Source organism: Strongylocentrotus purpuratus, unplaced genomic scaffold (assembly GCF_000002235.5).
Source record: "Strongylocentrotus purpuratus isolate Spur 01 unplaced genomic scaffold, Spur_5.0 spur5_scaffold_12, whole genome shotgun sequence".
NCBI classification, from domain to species: domain Eukaryota; kingdom Metazoa; phylum Echinodermata; class Echinoidea; order Camarodonta; family Strongylocentrotidae; genus Strongylocentrotus; species Strongylocentrotus purpuratus.
The window spans coordinates 33277433-33298327 of NW_022145597.1; the positions used below are offsets into that span (position 1 = coordinate 33277433).

The 20895-nt window shown below is 36.2% G+C and overlaps 1 protein-coding gene across 1 annotated transcript; it reads left to right on the forward strand.

Annotated features, from left to right (window-relative positions):
• Positions 1-657: 657 nt before the first annotated feature.
• On the forward strand, positions 658-20359 carry LOC100887827 (lactadherin-like). Its single transcript, XM_030981508.1, has 10 exons — positions 658-829; positions 6293-6347; positions 8644-8835; positions 12058-12162; positions 14159-14332; positions 15362-15684; positions 16635-16791; positions 17898-18118; positions 19487-19636; positions 20216-20359. The coding sequence occupies exons 1-10, from the start codon at positions 734-736 to the stop codon at positions 20357-20359; spliced, it is 1617 nt and encodes a 538-aa protein (XP_030837368.1). The 5' UTR covers positions 658-733.
• Positions 20360-20895: the final 536 nt, after the last annotated feature.

Here is a 20895-nt window from a genome sequence, read left to right on the forward strand (position 1 = left end):
AAAAAATAAAAACAACTTCAACCATCTAATTCGAATCCAGACATTTTGTACAATATCTGGCTGTCAACTATCGATATTTAAGCAAAATAAAAGTACCTGACAAAAAGTGTCCATTTGGTTATACCCAGTAAGTACAATGAGCTGCTTGGTGCACCTGTTTTATTTTCTTATTCTTTTCTACAAATCATCTTTTTGAAAGTTTTTTATATGTAGCCACGAAAGAATAATGCATTAATGAAAACTCGAATCTAATTTGATGACACATAGATGTAACCCCTTTTGGAAAGGATTTCTTCTCTATGTTATTAAAAAAACTAGCTAGATTAGGGAGATGATGTCGCTCTGAGGACCGTACTGCTATTTTTAATTCTCTGTTTTTTTTGGGCTTTATTTTATCTAAAATTCAGTTGAAACAGCCCACCTATACTTGTTCCAAACAAGTATTCCATGTCTAGTTAATTCTCTTTTTGTACTTGGTCTCACGGAGTGCTTTGTCCTTTATAGTGATTTCTCTTCATTCCGGAGCAACGTACGTACCAAGGTACTAGTGTAATAGTATGTGACATACGCACGCACATCTGTGACGTGGGGAATAATGCATATTCATGTCGCCACTAAACTAGTCGCCAATATATGCTACCCCATTTTTGCAATCGACCGGGCTAATCCTTTCGTTTCGCCAGTAATTCATCAAAGACACTGGCATACTCATATCCCGCATTTATGGGTTGATATGCCAACACCATTAGACTTTACAACTGGGGTTTTTCAGCGATCGAATATCATCATGTCTGTTTACGGTAAACAAGGAGGGACGAGTATCATGAAGGTGAGAATAAAAGGTTTTCTGATTATTTTTAGTAAAACAAAAACACTTGTGAAAAATTATGTATGAGACGTAATGCCGGGTTTGAAATTTATAGAAAAGGTGCTTTTCCTTATGTTTCACAATGTTGATAGTTACTGTCGAGGGTAGATCGATCATGTACGAAAAGTTTCATGATATATCCCCTTTTTATATATTATTTTATCATTTCTTATTGTTTTTAATTTAATTTTTATATATTATTCGGCAAATGCCTTTTATTGTTTTAGGGATCTCATCAATTTCACCGGATATACCTGTTCACTCATGTAATATAAACACGGATCGGATGTATAAAAATGTACCGAGTTCATACTTAACCGGTCAGACATAATTAAAGATTCTTTTGATAATAGATCACACATAAACATTGAGAGACGGACAAAACCGGGAACAACAATGAGACAATGTTTTATATTACATGAGTGATATAGGAATACCCAATAACCCTCTAATATTAATAATAAAGATGGCAGTAGTAGTAGAAGTAGTCAGTGGCGTACCTGGGGTACTCCGTCAGGGGGGGCAAGCGACCGAAACAAACAAAAAAGGCGATGCTAATTTTCACTTCTGGCGAGCGAGCGAGCGAGCAAAAAAAATCTTTAAGTAACGTTTGGTATATAAACTGGTATTGTTGCAAGTTGGGGGTGGGAACATTCCCTTGTTAGCGACGTTAATTTCATTTTTTTGCAAACTAGTGTACGTAGCGAGCAAGAAAAAAAATCACTTCTTTTTTAATAATTGCCACTTAAACTTGGTTCAATTGTCCCATGCAGGGCGCGGGAACAATATTGTGTTTAGGGTGATTTTATACCCATTTTAGCTAGCGAGCGAAAATACATCTTTCTCTCAATGAATTGCTATATAAAATTTGTTTCATTGTTGCAGGTAGGGGGCGGGCACAACCGTGTTTAAGGCAATGTCAATCCCATTTTGGCGGGCAGGCAACCCCCTACATTTCTCTTTTTAATGATATTGTAGCAGGTTAGTGGTGGGCACATAATTCCACGAGCTAGCGAGCGTAGCGAGCGAAAAAAAAAATCACTTTTCTTTTATAGGGAAAATATGGTACATAAAAGTTGGGTTCATTGTTCCATGTCAGGGACGTGATTATTAAAAGCGGTGTTAATTCTATTTTGGCGAGCGAGCGTAGCGAGCGAGCAAAAAAAAATCACTTCTCTTTATAGGGAAAATATGGTATATAAACTTGGTTTAATTGTTCCATGTCAGGGACGTGATTATTAAAAGCGGTGTTATTTCTATTTTGGCGAGCGAGCGTAGCGAGCGAGCAAAATTTTTGTAATGATAGTTGGTTCATAAATTTCAGATTTTTTTGTTGCAGGGCAGGGCTTACACAATCATGTCTAAGGTGATGTTAATTAAGTTTTGGCGAGCAGGAGCACACCAAAACTTCTTTGAATAACGTTTCGTACATAATTATTAACTGGTTGTTGCAGGTTGGGGCGGGCACGTTAGCGGTGTCAATTCCATTTTGGCGAGCGAGCATAGCGAGCAAGCAAAAAAAATAAATTCTCTTTTAATAGAAATTAATAAATAAACTTGTTTTTATTGGTGCAGGTCAGGATGGACGCAATCGCGTTTAACGCGATTCAATTCCTTTTTGGCGAGAGGGCGAAAAAACTCATCCATTTTTAATGATATTGTTGCAGGTCAAGGGTGGACACAATTGTTTCCAAAGCAATGTCTATTCATTTTATTCGCGAGCGAGTGTAGCGAGCGAGAAAAATGAATTAGTCTCTTTTAGTAACATTTGGTACATATATTGTGTGTTATTGTTGCCATGGTTGCAGGTCGGGGCCCGTCGGGGCAGGCACAATTGTATTCTAGGCAATACTAATCCTTTTCTTTTTTCAGGGGGACGAGGAAGTGAAAAAATTTAATACAAAATAGGCTAGCAAGCAGTTCGCGCCAGCGAAGAGTTTCAAATTTGTTATATCACTTATATTTTCCTATTTTCATTTGTTTTAATTTTTCAGGGCCGTATGCGGAATATTTTTCTGATGGGGGAAGGGGGAAAGATGCGTTAAAAGTTTTCGAAGAATCTCAAAAGCAAAAGGAGTGAAGGGAGTTCGAGCGACCGAACTGGTCATGAGGGTACTTTTGCATTTTCAAAAGTAGAATTGAAGGATTTGGTATAGGCCTACACTACATTTTCAGGAAAAAAACTGTACGATTTCAAAATATCTGGGGTCAACTGCCCCCCCCCCCTGGTGCTTACGGCCATGTTCTTTATTTTTTTCCCCCATTTTTATTCCTTTCCTTTTCTTTTCCCTTTTTCTTCCTTTTCTCTTCTTCTTCCTTTTTTCTTTCCTTTTTTTTCCTTTTTTCTCTTTCTTTCCTTTTTTCTTTCCTTTTCCTTTTTTCTTTTTCTTTCCTTTCCCTTTCTTTTCTTTTCTTTCCCCTTTTTCTTTTTTTCCCCTGGAGCCCGTCAGGGGGGCACTCTGCCCCCCCTGCCCCCCCCCCCCCATAGGTACGCCAGTGGAAGTAGTGGTAGTAATACTAATACTAATGATAACGATAACAATAATAATAATAATAATAATAATGATAATAATGATTGGGGTGTCTTGGTCAAGTGGATACGTCACCGGAATTTGAATCGCTTTGTTCTCGGTTCGAGTTCCTCCAAGGTGCTAATGTCCTTTTGTAAGTCATTAATCTAAATTGTAATTCTCCACCCAGGTGAAGTAAGTAGGCACCCGGTAGGAAGAAATTACTTGAATGCTTTCGAACCTATTTCGGGGCAATCAGGAACAGCCTGGGTAATAATGTGGTATTTTGTATTAAGCGCAGTAGAGTATATAAATCGACATATTATTATTGATTACAATAATAATTGTCCGGAACAGACAAGGCACACAAAAGCTAGTAGCATCCTTGTGTGGTGTGCATATATCTGTGCGTAGACGTGGTGGGGTGGGATGTGTGTGTGTGTGTGTGTGTGTGTGTGCGTGGTTGTTTAATGGTGCTGTGGGGTGTATGAGCGTGTACTTGTGAGTGTATGTTATTGTGGTGTTTACACGTATGTGAGTATATGGTTTTGCTAGTAGGTTTGTTTGAGTTGTGGATGTCGTGGCTAAGTGATACGATTTAAAAGTGTCTGAATTGTTTTAATTTACAGGCTAACTATCTATTTATTTTTACCTGTATTTTCATAATAATGAAATTAATAAACAAGTGAAAGGATTGATGGTTTTGTTTTGTAATTCAATCCAAAAGTGGTTACACGGGCCTGCTAATAGTAGCCTATGGTCACGACCATAATACAAATATTTCGATTTCTTTTTAAACTTTGGAGTGCGCATTTTATATTAGTTATAATAGAAATAGGGGAAATGTATACGATGGAAAATAGATAAATGCTATCAATCGAGAAAAACTAAACTTAATTTATCAAAGAAAGTATCGTTTTTTTACGTACACTGTTGGTCATAATGGTGGAATATTTATTCTTACCCCACTTTAGGGAAGGATTTTTAAAAATTATTTTTTCTAATAGATCTAGATAATGGCATACATTCTCAGATTTTATTGAATATTAATTTGCGAGTGTTTGTTTTGCGTGACTGCTTAATCATATGTGTGCTACTATGCTTATCAGCTAAGGGACCTACGTCCTTAAGTCATAATTGACAGTAATGAGGATTAATGCCTCACAAAAAGGCACTAATATATAGCTGATCGACACGATTTTTATCCTGGGGCCTCACAGTAACAAGGCCATTGCTTAGCCCCTGAATCATGACTGTACGCAGTGTTTGCTAGGGTACGCGGCCCCTTCCACAAATCCCCCAAAACGAAGAAAATGCAATAAATTGTCAAAAATTCATTGCATTTCCCCCCGGCCCCCAACAGGAAAAATTCCTCTGTAGGGCTATGCATTATGGTTCAAGGCATGGCCACACAGAGTAATTTTTCCTGTAGGGGGCCGGGGGAAAATTCAATGAATTTTTGACAATTTATTGCATTTTCTTCGTTTTGGGGGATTTGTGGAAGGGGCCGCGTACCCTAGCAAACACTGCGTACAGTCATGATTCAGGGGCTAAGCAATGGCCTTGTTACTGTGAGGCCCCAGGATAAAAATCGTGCTGATCAGCTATATTAGTGCCCTTTTGTGAGGCATTAATCCTCATTACTGTCAATTATGATTTAAGGACGTAGGTTCCCTAGCTGATTAGCATAGTAGCACACATATGATAGCAGTCACGCAAAACAAACACTCGCAAATTAATATTTAATAAAATCTGAGAATGTATGCCATCATCTAGATCTATTAGAAATAAATAATTTTTAAAAATCCTTCCCTAAACTGGGGTAAAAATAAATATTCCACCATTATGACCAACAGTGTATTTCGTTTTTTCGAGTACAACGTTGACTCCGGATTAAAATCCACAATAAAAAAATGAACATTTTCCAAAAAAATATTCACCGCAATGGAAAGAAAGATTCTTGTCTACAGGTATTTGGTGAGCCCATCGCCCAGTGTACGATTTTCCCGCGACCCGAACTAAGCGTGCATAAATTGAGTTTTTTGTTTGTTTTATTGTATATGTGATGGATTCTTACATATATATATATATATATATATATATATATATATATATAAATTTGCAAAGACAGGGTACATAAAAAAAAAATTGTACTGAGGCTCATTATTTGTTGTATTTTTGCACATTTTCGAACTTAATATCTTCCTATGGTTTTTTTCCTCAATTACTAGAAGAATTATTTACGTCTTGATAAAGTCTGATCATTCATTGCGAAGTGTAATTCATCCTCTGTTGGGATGTGACGTAATTCAATAAAGCAAATGGCGGCCTCCATGATATGCGACTCTTGTCATTTTGATCGGATTTTTAGTCAATTTGTCGACTTCAAACTCATACTGTAGACCCGTCTTATAAACTATTTAAGCTTGTACATTAGTGACATGCACTGTACTTGGTTATTAGATGGACAATGAACTAGACGAGTCTCGTTCACTGTGATTTCACCTGGCTGCAGTGCGTATTTGCTAACTCACTCGCAAACATGAATTATTTGTATACCATGAACAAAACAATATAACAATGCAAATTTAGGCATCATATAAGCAAAAATACAGACAGCGAAAAAAAAAGGGGGAAATAGATAAATTGTAAAAGAGAGAGAAAATAACAAGATGGGAGAACAGGAGAAATTGAACGGACAATTAAAGACAGAAGAGGAAAAGAGAGAGGTCTAGATGAGACGGGCGAGAAAAGTAAGAAAGCTGTAAAGAGGGATGAGCGGAAATAGAGGGAGAGTGAAACATGCAAAGAGAATTTTTTTTGTACGAAATGAATATTGCAGCTTCACTGACCAACTTCATTTTGGTATAATTCAATAATTCAATGTTTCAATGTTTCATTTTTCTTTCACCAGGCTTACCCTTGGACAATCTGTTTCCTCATCGTGAACATATTAGTTCCTACGACAGGTAAGCTAAAAAAATAATTTTGATTACAAACATTATATAAAAGCCGTTGACAACAAATGAAAATAAGAATATGAACAAACACCCTCATGCATTATTTTTGACGTTTTTCTCAGGAGCCACCAAACTTGTGATGGTGTGTGTGTGTGTGTGGGAAGGGGGTACACTTATTATTTCCTTATACTATTTACAAAAAGTATTGTATGTAGCCACGTTTCACTTCATGTCATTTCAAAAAGATATTATGCTGGTGCGAATACCCACCTCCCACTCCACACACACACACACACATACACACACACGCAGCAAACACAAATACATTTTCGTTTGGTGGTCGCCGATTATTTGCCCTTTTTATTAGCGTTTGTTCATAATGCTCGGTCTTTCCATTTATATTCTAACGACACGGGACGTTGGCCCAATATGTCATAATTCACTTCGGCGTACAAGCTATTTGACTTTGGAATATTAAAGTCATTTATCATCCTTATGAGACTAGGGGCAAACTGAAGGATTATAACACAATTATGAAGCAATAATCAATAATCAATAACCCCACATGCAGCTCATCATTTAGTATTATTTTCTGTACCCTCGATCCCTCACTTCTGTTTTTCATTGTCTACTCTTGGTATTATGACCGTGTTCTTCTATCTTTGTCGTGTAAAGTATTGTCTTGTCCCTTTCTCGTCTCTGTTGGCATCCTCCTTTTTCTTTCCCCTATTTTGTAGTTCCTTTTGTAGTTACAGATTAGATAATTTAATTACTCATTATTCCTAAGTTTCATTTGAGGTGTTCACACTTGTACAAGCATTGCTTTTTAGTGGACCCATCTGTTTCCAACATGTATTTCTTAAATTTGTTTTAAATGCTTATAATTGATTTGTAATGTTTTGTTGGAAACATGAATAAATTTGAAATCTTTGAAATCTCTTTGAAATCATCATGTTAATTTCCTGCGTATAGTCTAGGACACCTACCTACTGGACATCCACCCCCGGATAACCACCCCGAGTTAACCACCCCCAGATGTAACCAAACAATTCCATACAATAAATCAGAATTGAACTTCTTATTCATACATTAGATTGTTCTAAAATCTATCGAGTACATTTTACTAAGTTTTGTATTCAAAATGAAATAATTAATCAAATTTTTCATTTTACTTGATAGGCAAGATTTGAGAACACAACTTTATTGAAGTTTAATAGCAGATCCAGAGACAAGCCTTTCCTAGATATATATTCCCAGTATAACTTGCACATTTTCTGAAGTTAAGGCTTACACTCATGTCTATTAATATTAGTTTGCATTTTATGGACGTAATTATTTAGGCTCATATCATATTTGTAAGTTTATTGAAGACTTGTATTTTATAACCTCCCTTTTACACGGCATATGGTTGTCTCTCATTATTTACAAGGCCGTTCTGCAGATTGCCTCCATATTATCAAATATATTAAATATATATATATATATATTCACACTCACCATCAGGAACCTGTTATCTCTTGTATATCCGCATGCTTAGTTGTTTTGAAATTGATTTAGCAGTTGGACCAGAAATTGTTCTTTCAAAAACTACGTCGCAGATCACTCAATAACTGGGACTTTTAGATTTGCACGAAGACAATGTGGATTGCTACGGTCGACGTCCTCTAATGCACTGCCTTGAATGGACGTCACACGTATCAGTCCAAGCAAATCTAAAAGTCCCTAGTATCACATATACCTGTACATGCCGACCCCCCCCCCCCCCACCCCACGGGGAACGGAGAACATTTCTAAAGTACCCCCACCCCACAAGCTGAATACTAAATATATAAAAAAAAATGGTTTCCCCGTTCATTGTTCTTCGTATGACGAAATAATAATTGTTAAAATAATTATAGATGGTTCTTTTTACAAAGCTTTTGTACGACTGTTATAATGTCAGCCACAGTGATAGACGTGAATGATGGCACGTTAAAAAAAATCTAGAGTATAACGACTAATTACTTGTGTCGTGGTCTAGTAGATACGTTACCAGACTGTGGATCACAAGGTCCGCGGTTCGAGTCCCGCCAGTAGTACATGTTTTACATTTGCATAACTCGTACATAGCTCAGTCATTTTGCTTTTGATGTTTATTAATATTTATTTGATTATTTGTTCAATCGTTTATTCTTCTAATTGTTTAGTCATTTATTCAGATATGTATTAATTGACGTTTACTTCTATATATTTATCAATTCGTTTAATGATTTATTCATCGATGTATTTATTAATCTATTCATTCTCTCATCAATTTTTATCGTAGCATCATATGACGTACATGACGTTTGTCCTCATGTGTCCATGATGTCATGTCCTGTGATTACTCTGGAGAGCGGTGAGACTGTACAATTGATCCCGAAACCCATGCAACCCGATCTAGACTGGTTAATATCCGACCTCCCAACAGATGTCCCGATTCCTGACGATGTCCGACGTTACTATTGCACCGAACCAGGTAGAATTTACATGCCAAATCCCCGAAATGAGGTGGCACGAAAAAAGGGGGAGGCCTCGTATTTCTGAAGGTTCATAACCTGGTAGTTTACTACTTCCGAGAAAAAACATCGAATTTCTCTTCACCAGGGGGTTCCTAATTCCATGGTTGAAAGAGGTATCATTATTCTGAAGGGTTGTAATTCTCATCTTTATTCAAGAAAATACATATAACGATACATGGTTCTACGCTATTTTCGGAATAACGAGCAATATTTTAATGTCTGAAATAAGAACCTTTGGAATTACAAACCTTTTGAATAAACGAACCATCGGAATAAACGAACCATCGGAATAACAAACTACCGGAATAACGACATGTTCAGTGGCGGATCCAGGGGCACAGGGGACTTCCCCCCCCCCCCAAAAAAAAAGAGCTAATTTGCGGCCGGCGCGATTTTCAAATATTCGGGAGCAAAAAAAAAAAGTGCTCTTACCCCCCCCCCCCCCCCCCCTCCCCCGCTTATTCAAAAAAAAAAAATATATATATATATATATATATATATGTCCTCTTACCCGCCGTGTGCCACCCCCCCCCCCCCCCCCCCCTCCCGGGAGAAATTCCTGGATCCGCTCCTAATGTTAAACCGAAGAAAAAACGCAGGAGCCGAAAAAACAGTTGGTTTCAATTCATATTTATATAGCACTGAAGAAGAAGATCCTTTTTATTATGACACAGATCAGAGCTTGTGAATTGCACTTCTACTGTGACCAGGCATAATATTACCGAAAGTGTCATTCTTTCAATATAATTGACAATCATGTATTCACCGATACGAGGTGTCGGGATAATTATAGTGGCTAATTAGATTGACTCTCAAACCAACCGTAGAGGGTTCGAATCGTAGCCCGGCACTAAAATGTGCTTTGGCAAGACATATTGTCCAACTCCACCCAGATGTAAATGAGTAATCTTTTGTCATTGATAACTGTAGGATAATTGCAGGGCCCCAAGGAAGAATAGCATTAAGGCTGAAAAGGCTTTCCTGGATAATCAAGAATTACTTCTGATATCACCAAACATTTCATCTTTTGCCTTCCGGGCTTTTTTTGTCTCGTGCTGTTCCATTTTGCAAGCTTTCTTAGTTCAATTGGCTCTTGTCAACTTTTAAAAATACCTTTTCCACTAAATGTCCAATGCATACTATATACATATCAACTTAAACTTAAATTTTCAAATGAACCTGTGACATATATATAGGAAAAGTGTGAATTCAATTATCAAGTAACAGTTGACTTGATATTTTATAAACATGATAAACTAAGCATTTTGTACTATGATTTTTTTTTGCCCAAAGAAAATTAGATGAACCAATGCTTGAAACTTACTTGAACAAAGGAAAGTATTTGATATAACAATACATTTTCTTTTCGGTTTGACAGTTTATTGAAGGGGTCTTTTGACACATATATGCTAGTTGTTTACACATGTCCTGTACAATGAAAATGTCGACTTGAAGGGAAAACAAAATCCAGTACAGGGCGAGTAACTACATCTAACATTGCATCGAATTTCATTAGATTTAAACAAGCTATCTTTGACGTATCGTACGGAAAACCAGGTAGAAGCTAAAATAAGTAAGGGAAACAATAAATAATAAATAATGATTCAGACGAAAATAAAATTTCGACTGCAATTGAAATATAATGAATCACGCCCACATAAATCAATTCCTCTCTTTATTGAAGCATGATTACGTTGCATAATACACCCTTTACAAAGTCGCCGACCGAAAAACCTGCTTTAATTTTCCAAAACACATGACAAATTTACACGTAAAAGGCTGTGAATCCATTTCGGTATAATGTATGATGCATACATTTAATTTACTAAAGTGTATTGTGCTACTTACACGTCCATTATGACGTAGCTGTTCTACAGGGGAGGGAGCTTAAGGGCTCAATGATGATGTCAAATCAATCATTCATAACCATACCCATCATCATACTCATACCCATTACAAATTGTGCCTTCTCGGTCCTAGTGTGATTATTCCATTGTGATTAGATTGCCAACATGTGTATCTCCAATGACAATTATTTCCATATCCTTTCCTCTCCTAAAGAAAAGTAAAATGAACCAAATGTGGCAGCTATCTGCTCATTCGGACAATTGGGTGTCTGACAATTTTACTTTAGACTGTCTGAAATCGGTACTAAGTGATGATGGTTCTGGTGTCATATTAAAAAAGAGGAAATGAGCTTCTAGTGAAATACAAGCTATAGAAAGATAATTTGGATTGCTTTATTAATTCACAACAAACCTGTGTTTCCTTTTTTAGAGAGATTCTGTTTAAAGCTAAACTCCAGGGGATATTTTAGATGAATTTCTCCCTCATTCAGCGAATGCTAAATCTACAATAATACAATATTTTGATGATGTTTGGGGAGTGCTTTACCTGACTGCTAAGAGAACATGTATATGATTGTAAGTAAACAAGTAGGTGACCCAAACTTACTCGGTGGAAGAAGCACAGTATCAGGTCATTAATCATAATGATGGGCTTCTGATGGGTTGTTATATCTACTCTTTACTCGTTTTCCCTCTCCGTTCTCTTGTTCACTTTTTCCCCTTCTTTTTTCCTCCTTCTTTTTTCTGCCTTTTTACTAAGGGGGCACGTGCCCCATGTGCCACCTTGTTGGTAATCCTCTCAAGCTTTCCATTTTTACAAATGTTATCACATGTCAACCGCGAAAGTAATAGTCCATTGCTTCTATAATAATGATACTGATTTCTTTATTTCTTTTTAATTCCTTTATATGAAATTTGAATAAAAACATGATCAATAAATGACGCACAACTAATCACAGATTTACTGGAAGCTGTGTCGGAAACCCACATATGGTGGGTCATTTGTCAATTTGAATTAAAATTAAGGCACAGCTCCGGCACTTTTGTTGGTTTAGGTGGAAGGGGGAAGGGGCATTGGACTTACTCTAAAAACGAAATAAGAACTTACAAGGCTACTGTTTAGGGGGATCTAGTGTTCTAAGCGTATTTGTTTTAATTCCTGTCACCTCCTTTTTATTTCTCTCTTTTCTCGCTTTCTTATTTATTTTGATTTCTTAACCACTGGTTGAGACATAAACCCTCGTGTCCCCTGTTTCTACAAAACTGTTTTTATGAATGTATTAGACCTTCTGGTATTCACTTTTATATCAATGTTTTTATTTCTGTCACCAGCATGCCGCTCAAATCCTTGTCTTCATGGAGGCACTTGCGAGGAGACGGAGACAGGATTTACTTGTCTCTGTTTAGATCGCTACCGTGGTGAAAGGTGTGAAGAAAGTAAGTGAGTCATGGGTATAGAGGCAGGTAAAGGATTTGGGATGTATGTACGGGAGGGGAGACCCTTGTCTAACATGGAGATGCTTGTACTTGTGAGGAGAGCAAACATGGCGAGATAAGAGGGCTAGCATGGTTAAACAAGAATAAGGTGCAAGAGTGGTAAGTACGACATTGCAAAGGCAGAGTCAGGTACCTGTAAGTGAGTAGAGGGGGGGGGGGCGAACCCTTGTCTGCATGGAGGAACGTGTAAACAAATGCAAGACAGTTATCACTGTCTCTGCTTCGACAACTATCGTGGTGAAAGATATGAGGGTGGTAAGACAGAAGCAGAAACGGATTAGGGATTTATTGTCTTCTATTCGGAGGGTAAAGGGGCAAACCCTGGTCAAAATCTTGTCTTACATGGTACTCGATGAGGAGAGCGAAATTGGATTAAGTTCTTCTGTTTAGATGGCTCTATTGATGAAAGGTGTGAGGAAGGTAAGTGAGACAGAGGCGGATACAGAGGGTTTTTTTAAAGGGGGAGGGACAAGCATTTGTTGAACCCTTTTTCTACATGTACTCGTGAGGATAGCGATACAGAATTTACCAGCCTCTGGTTTGAAGTCCACCATGATATACATCGAGTATACAAAAGAAGAGGTACGGTCAAACCAGTTTAATAGTGGCTCACTCTCTATAACGTCACCTGTCTATAGTCGTCATGTAGTTTGTCTCCCTTGAGGAAGAAACGTGTGTTAATATAGAACCTACCTAGAAAGGCCACCTGTTTACAATGGCCAGTGTTTCCTTGGGTGCCCTCAGTTGAAAGGTTTGACTGTATTGATATAATCTACACAACACGTGTTCTAATACGACTTCAATTTGAGTACTTAGTAACTATGATGTAAATTTGAGTTGGTAAATTTAGCGCCCTACGCAAAACCAATTAGTATTTTCAGGTTTGATGGGAGAGCTGAGAAAATAAAATATTTAAGACATTTCACATCACTGTAAAGTCTCGTTAGAAACTCGTTTTTCCCTGGTCACTAAATGACTTCCATTGTCTTTCTTTTTTCTTTCAATATACCTGTCTTATTTTGATTGTAAACTATATAGATGTAACCATCCATTCTTTAAAGCTTCTTGGTGAAAAGATAAATGAAGGAACACTTGCTTTAACGTCCCGCTCCAGTCCGAACACGTACGTGCTGGTACATCAAGATCATTGGAACATGAATTTATCCCAATTGGCATGTCAGTATCTAGGGTTTGAAGGTAAGACATTATCCTTTTTTTGGCTCTTTTCGGAACACCTCTTCATTAGTTATTTTTTCTGATCATGATATATTCATAATCTTTTTCAAGAACCAAGTCTCTGTGGCCTGTAGTCTTCTCTAAAGCTCTTTGTTTATTTTCCAACACTCCAACCTTTAGAGAAAAACGAATTAGATATAATGACTCAAAGCCCCTCTGCACTACTTGTAGCTTCTTGCTCCCTCTATATAGAAAACAATGCCTGAGCGGTGACCATTGGTCCCCAATGATCCTCTTTTTCTTGTGTTAGTTGAGAGCTGATATGGTGAGATCGCCACCTGTCAGTGACCACGCTGGGTGGTCTAATCCCTCCTGCTCAAACTAGTGCAGACGTGCTTTAAAGCTACGGATTTTTGTTTTCATGATAATGTTTTATTTTTTTTATTACGGATTTCATTTGATTGAATGTACCCTTTGCCATTGCAACTCTTGCAATTCTGGTCGAGTTGGAGATTTAAATTCCATTTTATAGTTGATTTTCTTCCTCTTCAACCTGAATCCCTCTCTTATTCTTTCCAGTTTTCAAAACTTTTGTTTCAGGAGCCTTCCCAAATTGTATTTGGAGTATGTCATCACATATCAGTTCTTGTTGTAATCAATGATGTTGAAATTTTCTTGTGGTTTGCATTTATTTTCTTCAAAATGATATTGTAACTACTATGGTATCCTACTTTTTACTTCAATTTTATTGAACAAGGAGTATTTGCGACGGTGAGCAGTCCATTGTATGAGTCCTCGTCCGTCGATGCTCCTGCTGAAGCCGAATCAGTGAAATGCCCTGCTAATGCCACAAACATTACCGACTGCTGGTACAGTGAGACTAAAGTGGGGCGGATAAGCGAGCACGAAATGATTTCCATTGTGTGTTGCCCTGGTAAGTAATGATAATGATGATAATAATTAAGTTAATCATGATAAAAAATAATACTAATAATGCTAATATTAATAGTTTTAATAGTAATGATAACTATTAAAGCAAAAACAATAATAATAATGATGATTATGATTAAGATGATGATGATAATAATAATAATCATAATAATGGTAATAATGATAATATGCCTCGTCTAAACAGAGTTGACACAGAGTAACTTCATCAGTGAAACTTTATCAAAATGAAAATTTGTTTTACCTGTACAGGGAGTCTAACAAAATGGAGAGGTAGTTTGATTGGCAACATCTTTAAAAATGTTCGACCATCTTCGATGAAAATTCGTTGATAACCTGCAGTAGTATCCCCTTATGGTTCTGTAAATTTCAAATAGTTCAACCGAAAAATACTAACTTGCGATCATTTTTGTAATGAAACGCAGCATTATTATTATTATTTCTTAATTGCAACCAAAACCTCTGTTGGATTTGAAATAAGAATAAAAATACCAACAGATAACAATGTTAGAAATAATATACGCAACGTAATTTTTTGTAAATACTATAGAATGTGAAACATAAATGAATAACAATAAGCAACAACCAAATCATTAAACATTATTGTATAAATAAATCATGAATAAAACATTTCATAACGATTTTATGGTTATACAAAAGCTAAAGGTGTGCGCTTAATATAATTATATTGGCATTAATGCTATTCAAATGATCTCTTTGTAAATATTTCAAACATTGTGAATTTTGCAAAAATAATGTTTTCTCTGTATAGTATCACAATGGCGGTCTCTTGCGTTCTAATATTTATCTCCTACGAAATTTCACCGACGACGGTAAAATACTTTTTTAAGATATCATAATCTCGTTGCATTTTTTGGAACACCGTGTATACCGACTGTTTTATGACTATTTTATGCTATGGTGTGAAATATAAATTTTCACTCTCGTGTTTTATTTGCAATTTTATTTTACTCTATAATATGCTTGTATTATTTCCTGACTTTATTTCCAACAGTGAGCCCGTGTAGTATATCTGGTCAACCACTCGGCCTTGAGAGTGGTGCTCTTCCCGATTCGGCTTTCTCCGAATCAACCTGCTACGCGGCGTCCTACTGCAGCCGTTTTGGCCGCCTGAACTCTGCGACAGTCTGGATCGCAAACCCGCCCGACCAATACCAATGGATGCAGGTCCAATTCGAGTCCAGCTATATCGTAACGGCCATAACGACACAGGGTAGAAATAACGCTGATCAGTGGGTGACGTCATACACTTTTTCTTCTAGTTTTGACAACATGGCTTGGACTGATTATTTGAACGTTTACTCTGGATCAGTCGAGGTAAATGCAGAGCCTCGGTTTCCTCATTTACATTTTAAAAGAACCTTCATCGGTGGTCTTTATGTTCAGAAATATACAGTGTAACCTCGTTAGAACTCCATGGGCCTATGGAAAACTGATCGCTATACTATAATACAACTTCTTTGTGCCAGGGCTGACAAGAAAATAAAATTAACAAACAAAACAAACAAAAATGGTATATATTATTAAGGAATAAAACCGTTTGGATTGTCTTGCTGAAGTAAAAGCTTATGAAACAATGCTTTGATATAACGAGTTCCTACTGTTATTTATATTATTGTTATTAATCTATATATTCTGAAATTTAAAAAACTACAATACAACCAAAGAAAAAAACAGTTTTCCATTTTAACATAGAGGGATTTTAAAAAATGAAAAAAGAAAGAAAAAAAACCCTCCATATTCCATTATCTATATCATGAACAGAAGTATATACCCCAGCTCTCCTGGAGAAAAAAAAATGAACAATAAGTTTACATAGTTCTGTATCTTAGTTTTAGCTCAAAAACTGGGGAACAGTAAAGAGAGAAAAGGAATTTCCTTATTTCGTTTTACATAATATAGGCCCCTTGATTACCTAATAAACCAATAAGGATTTTTCAAAATGAATTAATAGAAACAAGAATCACAACATACGAAAATGACATCTTAGTTGATCAAGTCATGCAGATAGGGAACTTACTATATATCACCTCTTCGTTGTTTCAGACATTACTGTTCAGGATACTAAGATATGGACTTGCAATGAGAAGAAAACAAATGTGAGAAAAACAAACTATTGCCATGATAATCATAACTGGCTCTCCAAAGCCATAATGTGTGTAGTCAGCACTGTATTACTGCACAGGCCGTATAGAGTTATGGACTAACGATGAGCTTCATTAAGAAAGAGTTTTCTTTGCAATATAACTTTAATATGTTTTTTATAGATATTTCCGGGAAATTATGACCGTGATAGCCATGTGACTCACACGCTTGCTAGGCCGATAGTTGGACGCTCTTTCCGGATACATCCAAAGACTAATCACGGTCACGTTTCTTTGAGGATGGAACTATATGGGTATGGACCTCTAACTGACGCCATAGGTAAGTGTACAGTAAGACTGTAGAGCTTCCTGGAGAAAGTTTACTCCTTGTAAAAATGACAAAAGTGACCTCTAATTGATGCCATAGGTTAGTGCAGAGTAGGACTGTTAATGAAAGAGAAAGTTTACTCCTTGTAAAAATGACAAAAGTGACCTCTAATTAATGCAATAGATAGGTGGAGAGTAGGACTACTACTGAAAGAAAAGGTTTATATATATATACATATATATACACTGTTGGTCATAATGGTGGAATAATTATTTTTACCCCAATTTATGGAATGATTTTGACAATGATTTATTCCTAATAGATCTAGATAATAGTATACATTCTCAGATTTTAATGAATAATAATTTGTGAGTGTTTAATTTGCGTGACTGCTAAAGCATGTGTATGCTACTATGCTAATCAACTAGGGGACCTACGCCCTTAAGTCATAACTGACAGTAATGAAAAGTAATGCCTCATGAAAGGGCACTAATAAAGCACATCGACACAGTTTTGATCCTGGGGGCTCACAGTAACGAGGCCATTTCTTAGCCACTAAATCATGACTGTACGCAGCGGGGGCTACACTACGTCGACGCCTCCACAAATTTAAAAAAAACAATGAAAATGCAATAAATTATCAATAATTCATTGCATTTTGCCCCGACCCCTAACATAACAAAATCCTCTATGTGAGCATGCCTTGAACCATAATGCATGGCCCAACGGAGGAATTTTTCCTGTAATTATTAATAATCATCATCTCACACTCAGGCTCAAGCAATACAGGAAAATATTGCAAAATGTGCATGGCAGGTGTTATGAACACGTGAACAATCAACATACCTCTAATGTTATAATCATGCTAAATATTGATTAACTAAGATTAACCATTTCCTAATTACAAATCCCTTTTTTTCTCTCCATTTGTTTTTGTTGATGTTTTGTTTTGTATTCCTTGCTCGTTTGTAATTATTAATATGTCATATGGCTCGTTGACAGGGTAGATTTCATGGATAATATTTAAGGAAAATATATTGAAAGGACAACCTCGCCTTGCAAATTAGTAGGAAATAAAATAACGTTAGTTACAAGGTCTTTATTCTTCTTTTTTGCAGCGTCGCTGAACCTCGATGCGAAACTTGGTTGCACCCCTTCTGTTCTCGGTGAGGGGCTAGGCGTGGAAGATGGTCGGATACCAGACTCTAGTTTGACCTCGTCATCGTTCTCAACTTCCGGCCGTGAAGCTTACAGAGGAAGGCTGAATGCCGTTGTCATTGCAGGGGGATCCGCCGGGGCATGGACCTCCGACCTTAACGACAACAATAAGTGGGTCAAGGTAATTTGCTCTAGCATGTCTAAATGCGCATTGAGATGATTAGAATTGAAGTGTTTCCATATCAAAAAATATTTTGTGTACAGCTAGAATATATACAAATCAACCTTCTCTTCGTGTTAGGCTGCATAGCCCTTTGAAGATTACCAGAAGAAGAACCAGAAAAGGGGTTTACCTGGCTATCTATTGGGTAACTGATTAGAAGTATGCATACATAAAGAATAACAAACTGTAATGTCCGTGCAGAAATGCCATATCCCTTGATTTCGCCCCTTCTTTACCCAATGTCTGACTACACCAATATGCATTGTCCTCAAAATTAATGACCCTAATGGCAAATCATGCATTTAATTGCATTTTTTTTAAACTGTAAACGTGTGTTGGATTTCTTCCCCCTAACATTCCTAATTTGAATAAACATAATTCGAATACGAACAGGTACTAATTTGAATGATAAAAATGACGCCTCGACAAGTGACGATTAATTTGAATGCTAGTTAAGCAGTTTCTAAATTAAATGACAGATCTATGAAAACCTTTGACCAAAATTCTAAATTAAATACCAAAACGGGAAAATTTAATGATAATTGGCATGGCAAAGCCGATCTGCGCTAACTTAAATGCAAAGTAAATGAATTCGAATGACAAACTCGCGAATTTCGCCGGGAAATCCTATATTATTGTTATTATCATTGATATTATTATATTTATTGTTACTATTATTAATATTAATATTATCATTATTACTTGTAATAGTATCATCATTATTATTATGACCAGTATTATTATTATTGTTATTATTATTTCAAGAAGTGTCTGAAATCACATATTTTATAAATATAATAAAGGTTTTTGCGGCCAATTTCGCAATGTTGTCATTCAAATTCATGAACGTGCATTCAAATTCACATTGAGGTCGCTCGCCGGTGAATTCGGGCATTTAAATTCAAAATCCGAGCAATTAATCTCATTTATCGGCACTCTTATTAATGTTCGGTAAAAGAAAATTCGAAAATGTGAATACAAGTTCCTACTTCGTGCATTCAAATTATTAAACGCGGCGCTCGCGGTGGGCCTGTTTGGGGCATTCAATTTTATTTGTTGGTGATCAAGTTAAATACTTGTAATTATTGCTAATCACTGTTACACCGTGAAATCTCCACAGTTTAGTTAATGTTCTTTGTTTATCTGACAATAAATTGTTGCCCTTTGATCATGTATTTGATTATCATATCACTAATTATATATAAATATATACATGAATATCCCGTACTGCGCCATTCATTCAAAGCAATGTTATCAAATGCAAGATAATCTACCATCGGATATATCAATATTTTTTCTTCTTTTTATCATTAAAATCACACGAAGGTCGATCTCGGCGAGGATACTTTGGTAACTGGTGTTATCACACAGGGACGGACCGGGACAAACAAAAGGGTTACGTCATTCCAAATCTCCTACTCAAGGGACAATACAAATTGGACCTTTGCTCTGGAAGAGCAGTGTGGGGTACGAAAAGTGAGTTTCATTTTCGCGTTCCAGAAATTGCTTATGTCATTTGTTGCAAATCTATCATCTTCCTTTTTTATTTATGTTCTTTGTATTACTTATATACTTATGTTTTGTTTAAATTTCTTTGTTTTTTCTGCATGCAATCATTTTCCCATATCTACATAAATTTACACATCCAATGCATGACATTTCCTAGTATGCAAAATTATAAGAAATTGAAAAAGTATTGAAAAAATAGAAACAGTTCCATTAAAATCAATTATTTATGTGCCTTGGGGATGAAATCTCTGTGCCATATTGCACTTCTCATGGAAGAGTGATACCGAGGGATTCGAGACAAGACAATTAATCAACATTTGCCATTCTCCACTCAGGTGTAAATGGGAACCTGGAAGTTTCCGGGGATTATTCGAATTACAGGGCCCTTGGGTATAGCAACAGTGATGCTGATGAGGCTTTTCTTGGTTAATAAAAACAATTGTTTATTATTATTATTAGTATCATTATTATTATTATCATCATCATCATCATTATTATCATCATTATTAGAACTAAACATTGTCCATTGCTTTCGTTCTTTTTCAGACATATGCAGGAAATTTTGATGAAGCCACATATGTGACAATACTGTTTCCTGAGCCAGTAACCGCACGATACGTCACGTTTCATCCTGTAACAGCACATAATCGTGCGTCTATGAGATTCGAAGTACTTGGTATCAACACTTGAACCATAATGAGTTATCATTAAACTGATTAATTATTTTATTTAATCTTTTTATTCATTTATTGATTTACTTATTTAATTATTTATCTATTTATCTATTTATCTATTTATACATGAATAGTATCTAAATTAAAGGGTGAGTCGATCAAAATTCTAAATGATTTCAGTATAGCGCTATAGTTTTGTTGTCATACGATTACATGATTACAGGTTTGACTTGTGTTACTAAAATAACATTATGTGTCCAATTACAAAGCAAAGGACATTATTATTTGTTTTCAATGAGTCTAGATGTTTATGCAACTGCCGAAAGTTATTGTACTGAATTTATATCAGCCCATTATACTGAAAGCACTGCACTCGACTAAAAATGATTTCATTCGATCTGCTGAAAATACGGCAGAAGTTGATGTTTGGGTATGTTGAAAGTATAACGATAGTATTTTGATGTAATTTTCATTCACGTATTTAATATAATGTGAATTCAGCAATGTTTTACAACTGTTTGCATTTCACAAAGTTAATAAGTAGGGCTACAT